Raw genomic sequence first — 13,411 nt, 5'->3', positions numbered from 1 at the left:
CCTGCACTTACTAGTATGTCTGGGCGCCGCTCCGTTCGCCCAGTATAGGCTCCGGTGTCTGCAGCTCCCTCTGTTGTACCGGACAGAGTTTTTGTATTAGGGACTCCCAGGCTATGAGCTGTGCGCTGTGATTGGCCAGCGCTGCAGCAAGGGACAACCCTAATACAAAAACTCCACCCAGTACAACAGAGGGAGCTGCAGACACCGGAGCCTATACCGGGCGAACGGAGCGGCGCGCAGACATACTAGTAAGTGCAGGGGGACCCCTGGGCGCCGCTCTGCCCACTGATATAGTTAGTTTTTAAACTAGTGAAAGGTCCTCTTTAAGCAAGGTGGCAAAAAACATAGCTTTAAACCTGTGGCGACACTCGAGGATCTGAGGCCTGTCATAGCAACATTCCTATTAAACCCAGCCTGTGGCAGGGCTGTATAGGGACAAACTGATTTTCCAATAGACTGCAATGGAAAGACATTGCAGTCTATGGCATAAAATAAAAAATAAATAAGGTTTTAAAAATATAAAAAAGCAAAAAATAAAAATTCACATAACTCTCTCTACTCATTTTAGAAATAAAAATAATAAAGATCCTAGGTATTGCGGTGTCCAAAAATGCCCAAACTATTAAAATATAAACTTATTTTTCACCTATGGTGAACGCCATAATAAAAAATCCAAATGACCAATTTACATTTTTTTGTTGCTTCACCTCCCCCCCCCCCCCCCCCCAAAAAAAAAATGAATACAAAGTGATCAAAAAGTCATATACACCCCAAAATGGTATTATTTTTTTTGCCACAACGCTACCTCATAGACATAAATATAAAAAAAAGCTATAGGCGTCAGGATGTGGTGATGCAAAAAATAAAATAAAATGCAGTATTAAAACACAGGAAAAACTATTAAAAATGTAGTATCGTTGCAATAATACTGACACAGAGAAGGATAGTAACAGGTCAGTTTTACTGCATAGAAGTAGATATGTGTGACCTGCATGTCAATGTTCAGTTGCAGGTGCACATGGAGGACCGGAGGGTCATGTATCAAGAATGAGAAATCTATGCACTCCGGAATTGTTCTTCAATGCTTTTATTACGTAAATTCAAGAAGGTTCACATCCAGATGAATACATAGCCACTTATAAATGTCTGGATGTTTGGGTCAGAATTGACATCCAGCTGCTTTGCTCCCTCCTTACAGCTACAGTTACCGTTGAAAAAGGTAATTTCTGACCAAAACATCCGGAGATTTGTAAGTGGCTATGTACTAAAACATGTATATTCACCTTGATGTAAATGGTATTGAAGTTACATAATTAAAGCTTTGAAAAGCAATTCCAGAGCGCCATAGATTTCTCATACTTAGTTTTACTGCATAGCAAACACCATAAAAACAATCCATAAAACTGTGTCGGAATTGAGTTTTTTCACTCAATTTCATTCTAAATGGAATTTCTTTTCAGCTTCCCACTACATCTATGTAATAAATAAATGGTGCCATTAGAAAGTACAACTTGTTCTGCAAAAAACAAGCTCTCCTATGGCTACGTGAATGGAAAAATAAAAATATGTTATGGCTCCAGGAAGGCAGGGAATGAAAAATGAAAAACCAGAAAAGTTCAATTTGTAAAGCAAAATCTGTTATTTAAATGCCAATGTAGATTAGGAGATTTTCATTTAGGGCTGAAACGATTACTCAAATTAATCGATTAACTCGACACAAAAAAAATCCTCGATGATAATTTTTTCGTTTGTGCCATGTGTCCATCGAGTGTGAGTGAAGAGCTTACTATTACTCACGATCCATGGTCACCCGCCTGCCTGCACAGCTCTGCACTGGATCCCGATATACACACATTGTCAGGACACAGTGCACGCAAGCACGCACTATGACCTGATGCTGTGTGACGTCAGGTCCCAGTGCACCGCGTGAAGAAGAGGATGGAATATCTCTGGAGCGTCGTCAGTGCCCCAAAAGGAAAGGTAAGTATTTTAATTCACAGGCACTGTGGTTGGGCACTGATGGCTAGGAGGGGGAGTGGGGGGAAACTATGCCAGTGGGAGCAGCTGGTGGCATTGGGGGAGGAGTTGGTGGCATTGGAGGGGGAGCTGATGGCACTGAGAGGGGGAGCAACTGATGACATAGGAAAGCTGGTGGCACTGGGGGGAGCTAGTGGCATCGGAGGGGGAAATTATGGCACTGGGGGAAGCTGGTGGCACTGCTGAAGGAACTAATTGCATTGGAGGAAGAACTGATGGCACTAGGGAAGAACTAATGGTACTGGAGGGGGAGCTGCTGAGTTTTTATAGAAAACGTTCTTTTAATTTGCTTTTTCTTATTAGAGTACCTGATTAATCGTTGGATTAAATCGGTAGAATACTTGATTACTAAAATAATCGATAGCTGCAGCCCTATTTTCATTCTGCACTTAGTTGTAGGACAGTCTGTTCTCAAGCCATGAGTTAACACTTTCCCAATTTCCGACATCTCCCAACTTGTACAGTTTCTTGAATTTATATTTGCAGTTCATTACACAAGAATATTATAGCTGAGCTCACAGTTTGTTTTGTCACATGGACCAATGTGTATGCATGGATATACACACCAGCTAGCTGTTAATCGCAGTGACAAAGACAGGAGAGGTGGGGAGAACACTCTGGTCATAAAAAAAATGCAGAAACGGTGTGTGCGATGTATTGTATAATCACTCCTGATAGGCAAAGAGCCCAATATTTGGCTAATAGTAGAGCCGACCTGTCTCCATACAATGCTGCCCTTACATAGAGCAGCATAGCTGCTGCGTGAAGTGGGTTACACAAGAAGTGAAAATAATAAAGCAGACTCTCTTTTCTAATCTCAGACAAGGTCTTTTAAATGCTCCTGTCCAATGACAGGTGCTGCAAAAAGACACTCCAGCAAACAGACAACTTGTCTCCTGTCTTTCCCAGGTGGTACGTATGAGCAATTGTCTGCAATGACCGTGACAAAACAGATCTTCAAAACAGTGTGGAAATCCACCTTCATCTCTCCGATCAGCCTCATCATCCATTGTTTAGCAGCAGCCTGAATAGAAGTGGCAGTGTAGCATACAACAAAGTGAATAAATTATTCACTATGGAATCACTAATACATAATTATATTGGGTATAAGCCTTTACAGGATGCTTTAGAAAGAACCTGTCACCACAAAATGCAGTGTAATCTGCAGGCAGTATGTAATAAAGCAGGGGGAGCTGAGCAGAATGATGTATAGTTTGGTGGGAAAAGATGCAGAAAAACTGGTGTACATGAGGGAGGTGTTATCAGTAATTGATAGCATTCCCAATGTAAGCGTGTAGACTGAGATAGCGGTCAGTTATTGATAATTGTACATGGGGAGGCGTTATCAGTGATTGATAGCATTCTCTGTGTAAGTGTGTATACATTTTGCCAAAACACATCTGAAGTCTCCCAAAAGCATGTGGGAAAAGGTGTTATGGTCTGATGAAACCAAGGTTGAACTTTTTTGCCATAATTCCAAAAGATATGTTTGGTGCAAAAACAACACTGCACCAAAAGAACACCATACCCACAGTGAAGCATGGTGGTGGCAGCATCCTGCTTTGGGGCTGTTTTCACTCAGCTGGAACTGGGGCCTTAGTTAAGCTAGAGGGAAATATGAACAGTTCCAAATACCAGTCAATATTGGCACAGAACCTTCAGGATTCTGCTAGAAAGCTGAACATGAAGAGGAACTTCATCTTTCAGCATGACAATGACCCAAAGCATACATCCAAATCAACAAAGGAATGGCTTCACCAGAAGAAGATAAACGTTTTGGAATGGCCCAGCCAGATCCCAGACCTGAATTCTAATTGAAAATCTGTGGGGTGATCTGAAGAGGGCTGTGCACAGGAGATGCCCTCGCAATCTGACAGATTTGGAGTGTTTTTGCAAAGAAGAGTGGGCAAATCTTGCCAAGTCAACATGTGCCATGCTGATAGACTCATACCCAAAAAGACTGAGTGCTGTAATAAAATCAAAAGGTGCTTCAACAAAGTATTAGTTTAAGGGTGTGCACACTTATGCAACCATATTATTGTATTTTTATATTTCTTCTCCCCCCCTAAAAGATTTCAGTTTGCTTTTCAATTGAGCTGTACAGTTTATACGTTACATACAAAGGTGGAAAAAGTTCTGAAATGATTTATCTTTGTCTCATTTTTTTTTTTTTTACTTTATAGAAACCTGACATTTTAACAGGGGTGTGTAGACTTTTTATATCCACTGTATATAGAGATAGCAGTTAGTAACTGATAACTGTACATGGGGGAGGTGTTATCAGTGATTGATAGCATTCTCTGTGTAAGTGTGTATACAGAGATAGCTGTCAGTCACTGATAGTATTCTCTATCCTACTTATATAACATGCTTTGATATCCTCCTCTATAACATTCTGCCTGCAGACTGCATTGTATTTCATGGTGACAGGTTCTCTCTTTAATGCAATTTTTAAAACATTTTAGCAATGCCTCCTATTTTCATTGTCTGAAATGCACGTACCTTGATAGGATGCTGAGCTCCTTGCTGACTTGTGCACTAAATTTCTTCTTCTTGATTTTTTCTGCATTCAGCATGCTCTTACAGAGATACTGTAAGAGCACTCGCACATTGGGTAAAACCAGCTTCACCCCAAAGGTTGGGCACTCTAAATTCAACAAAATATCCACACATTATTATGAGGAAGGCCACCACAAATGTAAAGGCAATGAATGAAGTACATAAACTTCTTCCCTACCATCACTGATGTTTGTGGCATCATGAACAACACAGTCATTAACAACCAAACGTGTTAGGCTTTCAGTTTCTTCAAAGTCCGGGCTGTTCAGAAGATTACTAGTTATATCTATGACTACACCTGCTGTCGTGTCAGATAAATTCTTTGTAGAGAGCAGAGCAAATGCATTCAGGAGTACATCAAACTCAGGCTGCCCAGGCTTTTGTTTAGCAAGTAAAGGAAAATACCTACAGAAAAACAGAACCATAAGTCTCATAATAAATGAGCATCATTCACGGTATCAATAAAAGTAAAGGCACACTGCAGATTTTAATTTACGCATCACTAAATTCCTTTTTGGATTGCTAAAATTTGCCTTTAAAGTGTAACTGCCATTTGTTTTATTCTAATATGTAGGGACAGTGATAGAGAACATTTGGAGAATTTGAACATTTATATGAGAAAACTTGCCCTGAAAACCTGAAATGTCCCTTAGCAGCGCTCTTTAAATTAGTGTTGCTAAGGCATGTCCGTCAACACAGATGGCTCCAATATATTTCTAGAAATTAACATCTGTGCTATACATATATAGTTGCTCTGCCCTCCTGCTATATTGACACTGATCAGCATGGTCAGCACCGACAGTGAATACTACTTCTGTATCTCTGGCATTCTGAATAACCAACTAGCCGCCGGAAGATGCAGGGGTATATTGTGCAGGCAGCACTGGCTATTGAGGAGCAGAGACAGGGATAGCTAATTTATAGTATATACTGTCTCTATATGTTGTAAATCAACTACCCCCTGTCTCTGTAAATGTATATGCATAGTACAGATAATTCAATGATTCATTTCTAGAAATATATAGCAGCCAGCAGGGAAGGAAAAAGAATTAACCCAGAAGTCTTTACAGTGAGCGCTGCTCTGTACTGTGTAGACAGACCTATGTAGAGATGAGGGAAATTTCAGGGCAAGTTCTCATGTAAATGTAGAAATTCTCTAGATAAAATGTTTTAGAAAAATGTTCCTCATTACTGTCCCTACACATAAGAAAAAATAAATAAATGGCAAGAAACACATCATTAAAATGTATAGTCATTAAAGGCATTGTCTCACCTCAGATATTGGGGGCATATCGCTAGGATATGCCTTCGATGTCTGATATGTATGGGTCACGCCTCTTTGCCTACCTAGTAACACAATGAACATTTAGAAACGCTCAGTGAGGGTAGCATAGTAGAGGTGACAGGTTCCCTTTGAAGGCCATATTCACAAGTGGTTATGCTGCAATGTTGTTGTTGCCGTAAATCACCATAACCTGATTTACCCCACTAACTTTAATGGGGAAAAATGTCTGTAATAAGAGCAACCATTAAAATGGAATACAGAAATAAAAATGGTTAGAGTCCCTTCCAAGAGAGGATTCACATGACCGTATCCGCAAACTGCAGACAAAACATGGATACCGGCCGCGTGTGTTCTGCATGTGTTTGCGAATCAGCACATCCCACCCTATGTTAGAAATGCTTAGTCTTGTCAGCAAAATGGACAAGAATAAGACATTTTTTTTTTTGCGGGCCAGTGGTACGGACAAATGGATGCAGACAGTACGATGTGCAGTCCGCATCTTTTGCGGTCTCATTGAAATGAATGGGTCCGATCCGCACCAAAAATGCGATTGAATACATGGGGCCTTAATGTAGCATGCCACAATGCTGTATGCTTTTTACGTAGCATGGCAGTTCTACTACTAAGTGTATGAGCGGTGCACGACACAAACAGAGGCCGGACTAGGAAGTAGGTAAGGGGAGGCAGACATGAAAGGTTTTGGTAGGAAGGGCCTCGCAGGAGTAAGTTAACAGTGGTGGGGAGGAGGTGTTTAGGAAGATAAGGGGGGCGGGATTTAGGTGTTAAGAGGAGGTGAACGGGAGAGAGCAGGCGCCATTTTGTGGAGGAAAGGAACTGTGAGGAGCTTACCAGCAAGATGTCCCACACGGTTGAGGAGATGCTGCAGCAGCTGAGGGCAGCAGCGGATGCCAGGGGAACGGACTGTTATCTGGACGCTATTGGGGAGACGTATAGGGTTTATGGGGGTTCTGGGTGGTTGAGATATGACGAGCAGTTTCGTCAGAGGAAAGCGGTCCGCTGTGGTATGAGGTGGGATCATAAAGACATAGGGTTGTGGATGAAAGTGATGGCACCTGTACGGTCCAGGCAGCCCTTTCGGGGGGGGATCATGGGGGGGGGGGGGGGGTGGTCAATCAGGGTTTGCAACGGCAGCGGCCAAGGGCTTGTGCTTTCTCTTTAATGAAGGGAGTTGCAAGTTTGGGCCGAAGTGTAAATTCAAGCACGGGTGTTCTTCCTGCGGGGGGAGGTCATGGGGCTAGCCGTTGTTTCAGGGGAGCGAAGCGGGGGGGGGGGGGGGCGAGGCAGGTGCAAAAGGGTCAGATGCCAGTACGGGTGGGCGTGATGGCGCGGTACCTAGGTAGATACCCGGACAGGGGAGCGGCGGAATTTTTGAGGAAGGGTTTCACAGACGGTTTCAGTATTCAGTCTCGCCCGGGGGAACAGGTGTTGGGGGTTAGGAAGAATCTGCGTTCGGCTTTGGAGCATGGGAAGGTGGTATCTGAGAAACTGGGGAGGTGGCGTTGGGTAGAATGGATGGGTCTTTTGCGGAGTTACCGCTGGAGGATTTGCGTGTTTCCCCTTTGGGGGTGGTGCATAAGAAAGAGCCGAACAAGTTTCGGCTCATTCATCACTTATCCTTTCCAAAGGGGGCGTCGGTCAATGAAGGTATTGATCCTGAGCTCTGTTCGGTGGTCTATACCTCCTTTGATGCGGCGGTAGGGTGGGTGCGTAAATTGGGACCGGGGACCTTATTGGCGAAAACGGACATTGAGGCGGCATTCCGGTTGTTGCCCATTAACCCAGATAGTTTACACTTGTTAGGTTGTTTCTGGGATGGAGGGTATTTTGTGGATAGGTGTCTGCCAATGGGGTGCTCTGTGTCCTATGCATACTTTGAAACGTTCAGTTCTTTCCTGGAATGGGTAGTTAAGGATGTGTCGGGGTGTGTGTCGCTTATCCATTACCTAGACTATTTTTTATGTTTAGGTCCGGCAGATTCGCGGGTTTGTTCGTTGTTGTTGTCCACGTTAGTGTCTTTTTTTGAGTCATTTGGGGTGCCGTTGGCGGCAGGGAAGACTGTGGGGCCCACAACGGAGTTGAGTTTTCTGGGCATTGTTATTGACTCTGTTAGAATGGAGCGTCGGTTGCCGGTGGAAAAGGTTCAGGATCTGAGAATGGTGGTGGAGAACGCAGTGAGGTCGCCCAAGATTCGCTAGCGGGACTTGCAATCATTGTTGGGAAAGTTAAATTTCGCCTGTCGGATTATCCCGATGGGGCGTATTTTTTGTAGGAGGTTGGTGTCCGCTACAAAGGGAGTGGTTGCTCTGCATCATTTTCTTAGGTTGGGGCGTGAGTTGAAAGGGGATTTGGCGGTTTGGGAGAGGTTTTTGAGGGATTTTAATGGTAGGGCATTGGTGTTGGGGGAAGCGGTGGATAATTTCAATTTTGATTTATATTCGGACGCTGCGCGGGGGGGGGGGTGGTTTGGAGTGTTCTGTAATGGCCAGTGGTGTGCGGGATGGTGGCCTGAGTCTTGGGTGTTGAGGGGTTGAGTTCGGAACGTGGCGTTGCTGAAGTTGTTTCCGATTGTGCTGGCGGTGGTGCTCTGGGGGGACAGGTTCAGCAATAGGAACGTTAGTTTTCACTGCGAAAACCTGGGGGGGTGCAGGCGATCAATGGTTTGACGGCGTAGTCACCCCCTGTGGTTAAGTTATTGCAGCATTTGGTGTTACGTTGTTTAGAGATTAACGCTTGGATTGTGGCGGTGCATGTGCCGGGTGTTGATAATGGGGTAGCTGACTCTCTTTCTCGTTTACAGTGGGAGCGTTTTCGGCAGCTGGCCCCGGAAGCAGAGGCGGTCGGGCTGGTGTGTCCCGAGTTTCTTTGGGAGCTCTTGGAGGTACAGTAGCAGGGTTGTTGAGGGAGTCTTTGAGCGCTGGCACTTGGATGGCCTACGGTAAGGCGTGGAGAGATTGGGAGCGGTGGTGCACTGAGTTGGGTATGGGCATTGATGAGGGTGAGATTCAGTTGCTATTGTTCTTGGGGAACATGGCAGAGAAAGGATGGTCGATAGCGCAGGTGAATCGGCTTATGGCGGGTTTGGCGTTTGGGTTTAAATTACGGGGCCTCCCAGATGTTACGAAGACCTTCTTGGTAAGACAGGTATTGAAAGGATGTAGAAGGGGTAAGCGAGTGGCGGATCGTAGGCGGCCAGTTTTGTTCGCTTTGTTGTTGCGGATTGGTGAGCAGGTGGGTTTGATTTGTAGATCATTGGGTGAGGGGCGGCTGTTTAGGTTGGCCTTTTCGTTGGCGTTTTTCGAGGCTTTGTTTGGGTGAACTAGTGTGTCCCAGTGTTTGTAAGGCAGGAAGTTTGTGTGGGGGTGATGTGGATTTGTATGGTGATAGGGTTGTGGTGCGGATCCGCTTATCTAAAACGGATAGGGAGGGTAGAGGTTGTAGCGTGACACTGTTTGAGGTGCCGGGGTGTGTGTTGTGTCCGGTGCGCTGCTTAAGAGAATACAGGGAGGGGGTGAGTTTTGAGAAGAGGGGGCCCCTGCTACGACACGAGGATGGGTCGTTTTTGTCACGTTTTCAGTGTGTGGCAGTGTTTAAAAAAAATGTCTGGGGGCATTAGGAATGGACTCTAGGGATTTTACGGGTCATTCCTTCAGGATTGGGGCGGCAATGGAGGCGGCCAGGTTGGGTTTCAGTGAGGAGGTGATTAAGAAGATCGGGAGGTGGGAATCTTCGCGTTTTAAATCTTATGTTCGTTTGGGTAGTTGGTGATTGGTGGTGCTGATATTAATTTATTTTTGTTTGTGTTGCAGGTGCGGTTTTGGTGTGGATTCTTGGGGGGCGCTGCGGGCGGACGTGCGACCACAAGGACGGCAGCTTGGTTTCAGTAGGGATGAAGCGTTGTTGCGGTGGCTGGGGTGTAGGGGTATGTTATGGGGGAGCGTCTTGAGGGAGGTGCACCATTTTGCGAGGTTGGATAGAGCCCCCGATATATTAGTGTTGCATGGCGGGGGTAATGATTTGGGAGTCAGGCCTTGCAGGGAATTGATAAAGGACATAAAGTTTGACCTTTTGAGATTGTGGTCCATGTTTCCGGGTCTGGTAACGGTTTGGTCGGACATAGTGGCTCGTAAGACCTGGAGGGAGGCACGTTCGGTGGAGCGCATTAACAAGGCCAGAGTGTAGGTGAATAGGGCAATTGGGAGGTTTATGGCGCGCAATGGGGCAGTGGCAGTCAGGCATACTGATTTGGAGTTGGGGAGTGGTGGATTCTGGAGAGCGGATGGAGTTCATTTGAATGCTGTGGGCATTGATTTGTGGGCCCTGGGTTTGCAGGGTTTAATCGAACGGGCTTTGCGTTTGTGGAGGAACGCTCAGGCTTGAGGGAAGTCTTTAGGGTTCAAGCTGGGCGTTGTTGGCGGTGGGAGATCCTAGAAGCTGGTGGTATATGACGTTATTGGAAATGGGAGGGCCTCAATGGTGGGGCTGGACTCTCATAGTTTCAGGCACTTACTTGGTTGGTTCGGAAAGGCGTCCATCAGTTGGTGTCTCCGAGCTGGTGTTTTACAGCTGGAGGCAAGATGGAATTGCCAAGTTGGCTTCTCATGGATGGTAAAATTTTGGGTTTTCTACGATCTCCCTCATCAGGGGTCAATGTTAAGGCTAATGTTATTGTCATTTATAGATGTATTTATTTTATTAATAAAACAGCTGCTGTGGCCGATTTAATCCAAGCAGAGTGCGTGGTGTCTTATTGGGACGGTATTGGGGGAGGAGAAGATGTGAGGTTTTTGGGGAAGGCCAATAACCAATAACCTATTTAAGTGTATATGTAATATGTTTACCATTGAAATGTGTTAGCCTATGTGATTGAAATGAATGGCTCTGCATCTAATCTGCAAGAATGAGGATTGGATGCAGACAGAAAATACGGTCGTGTGAATGGGCCATTATACTGTGTATGTAATAGTAGCAAAAACCACATGCTTGCATGCGTTTTTACAAGATTTGTGGTGCTCTGATTGCATAGGGTCTGCTACACCTATATGACACTCTAATTTGACACAAATATAAGTTCTGAGACAGACCCTCAAATAAAATAATTTGGAGAAAGCAGATACCAATAAAGGAATAAATCAATGTATTACCTGGAAGACTGACTCCAAACATGAATTAACTTTAGAACAAAAGAAGGAGAATGCTGACTTTCCAATGCCAGCCTGCAAATCTGTAATATAGAATAAAATATTTATTAAAAGTTCACATCAGACCTAAAAAGATAACGCCTGAAATATGTAAATGCATTCTCAAGAATACTATATTACTAAAGTGATATTTACCTGAGGCCAAATCATAGCAACAAATACAGCATCAATCTCCTCAGCAGTGTAGGGGTAGGTGTCAAAATCAGTGAAAAATTCTAATAAGCGTTTCATTCCCAGACGTCTCAAATTTTTTAGTGGATTAATAAACTTAAGTTGAATCTATTAAAGAGAAATAATGAAAAACTAATAAGAACTACATATATAAAATTTTCATTCAACATTTTATTATGCTTGGGAAAAATGTTTTCTATATATCTGCACCAGAAGTGTCATTATGCTTTGGGATTCATATTTAGGGGTTGTCCTGTGAATATTCATTTTACTGGTAGATCATGCAAAACATAAGTTTTCAACTGGAATAATTTAAAGGGTTGTCTCACGAAAAGTATTCTACATTTTTCAAACCAGCACCTGGATCTGAACACTTCTGTAATTGGATGCAATTAAAATTTTATTCAATTATTTAATAAAATATATCTGTATAGCACCACCTGCCGTTTGTTATTGTCCTTATTTCTCCGTCCACATCAGTCACTGATGTAGTTGCACATGCTCAGTTCCATCTTTTAACAGCCGTATCTACTGTTGGAATCTGTGACAGTTTCAGAGAGAGCTGCCGCAGAAAGGACACAACCCCGAGAAACGACTCCCATCCCAAGCTGTGACAGTCAGGCCCCTTTCAGCGAGTTCCACGCTCCAGACTCGCGTGTCAGGGAGAGCCACTTGGACCACCACCTTTTCCCCTAAGGCTACTTTCACACCAGCGATCGGGGCTCCGCTTGTGAGTTCCGTTTAAAGGCTCTCACAAGCAGCCCCGAACGCATCCGTCCAGCCCTAATGCATTCTGAGTGGATGCGGATCCGCTCAGAATGCATCAGTCTGGCAGCGTTTGGGATCCGCTCCGCTCAGCAGGCGGACACCTGAACGCTGCTTGCAGCGTTCGGGTGTCCGCCTGGCCGTGCGGAGGCAAACGGATCCGTCCAGACTTCCATTGTAAGTCAATGGGGGCGGATCCGTTTGAAGGTGACACAATATGGTGCAATTTTCAAACGGATCCGTCCCCCATTGACTTTCAATGTAAAGTCTGGACGGATCCGTCTGCGGCTACTTTCACACTTAGAATTTATTTTACAATATAATGCAGACGGATCCGTTCTGAACGGATCCATCGTCTGCATTATATGAGCGGTTCCGTCTCAGACGGATCCGCTCTGAACGCAAGTGTGAAAGTAGCCTTAGCTACTTAAGCGTCCCTTGAGCAACAGGGCCAGGCATCCTCAAAGTCTTCACAGATGACACCTACTCAGAACCTGAGAGGGCGCCACATCAGCTGGATTTCTACTGTTTTACACAGCAGACACCCGACCATAGCATATGAGCTGAGAAACTGCAAGAAAGCTGCACTCCTGCCAAGGTCAAGGGAGCCATTTACTGTAGTTGCTATGGCAGCTTTGAGCCTTCTGAAGGTCCCGAGGCAAGGTAGGGCTCAACAGTAACACAGTGAATCTTCCATAGCCTGAAATATTAAATCACTGATGTCGATGGGAGAAGTCATCAGACAACTGCATGTTAAAGTCCCCTAGGGGCACTTAAGTTAAAATTAAAAAAAATAACCCCCTTTGCCCATATTAAAATAAAAATAAACAGTCATTAGCATCGCTAATAGAATAGTAGCATGTGTCACCATATTCACAAATGTACCTTTCTATTAGCCATTGGTGGTTCTAATCTTCAGAAAATGAACTTTGTTTGAAATGCAAATGAGCCCGCAAAGTGTCCAATGGGGTGTTACAGACGGCAGAAACAACTTAGGGACACCTCTTACCAGTGTCCAAGCCCACCTTCATGTACACGTCAAGCCCCCCTCCTCTCAGCTTTGACATAACTCCCACTGCTTCAATATGTACACCCCCTCCGTGCTACGTCACGGTCCCCCAGGTGACTGATGTCAGGAAATCAAGGAGATTGGCTGAGCGTGGAGGAATCCAACAGCCTCCTTGATTTCTCTTGAGTCAATGTTGATAGGGGTAATGACCACTTCCCTTTTCTCAGCTGTCGCTCAGTGGTCATCACTTCTACCTTTTATAGTCTGACCCCACCCTTCAGACTAAGCGGTATATGGCCTCGTTCACACTTCAGTGTTTGGTCAGTGATTTCCATCAGTGATTTGTGAGCCAAAACCAGAAGTGGA

The 13,411-nt window shown here is 44.6% G+C and overlaps 1 protein-coding gene across 1 annotated transcript in view; it reads right to left on the bottom strand.

Annotated features, from left to right (window-relative positions):
- Nucleotides 1-13,411, bottom strand: part of UTP20 (UTP20 small subunit processome component) — a 107,711-nt gene that overhangs the window by 38,553 nt on the left and 55,747 nt on the right. Inside the window, exons 28-31 of the mRNA XM_044280640.1 lie at nt 11,236-11,379; nt 11,044-11,123; nt 4,775-5,001; nt 4,540-4,684 (exon numbers count right to left, since the gene is read on the bottom strand). Of these exons, the coding sequence (XP_044136575.1) occupies nt 4,540-4,684; nt 4,775-5,001; nt 11,044-11,123; nt 11,236-11,379 (596 nt within the window). The remainder of the gene's footprint in view (nt 1-4,539; nt 4,685-4,774; nt 5,002-11,043; nt 11,124-11,235; nt 11,380-13,411) is intronic.

Source organism: Bufo gargarizans, chromosome 2 (assembly GCF_014858855.1).
Source record: "Bufo gargarizans isolate SCDJY-AF-19 chromosome 2, ASM1485885v1, whole genome shotgun sequence".
NCBI classification, from domain to species: Eukaryota; Metazoa; Chordata; class Amphibia; order Anura; family Bufonidae; genus Bufo; species Bufo gargarizans.
This window is presented reverse-complemented; position numbering and strand designations above follow the sequence as displayed.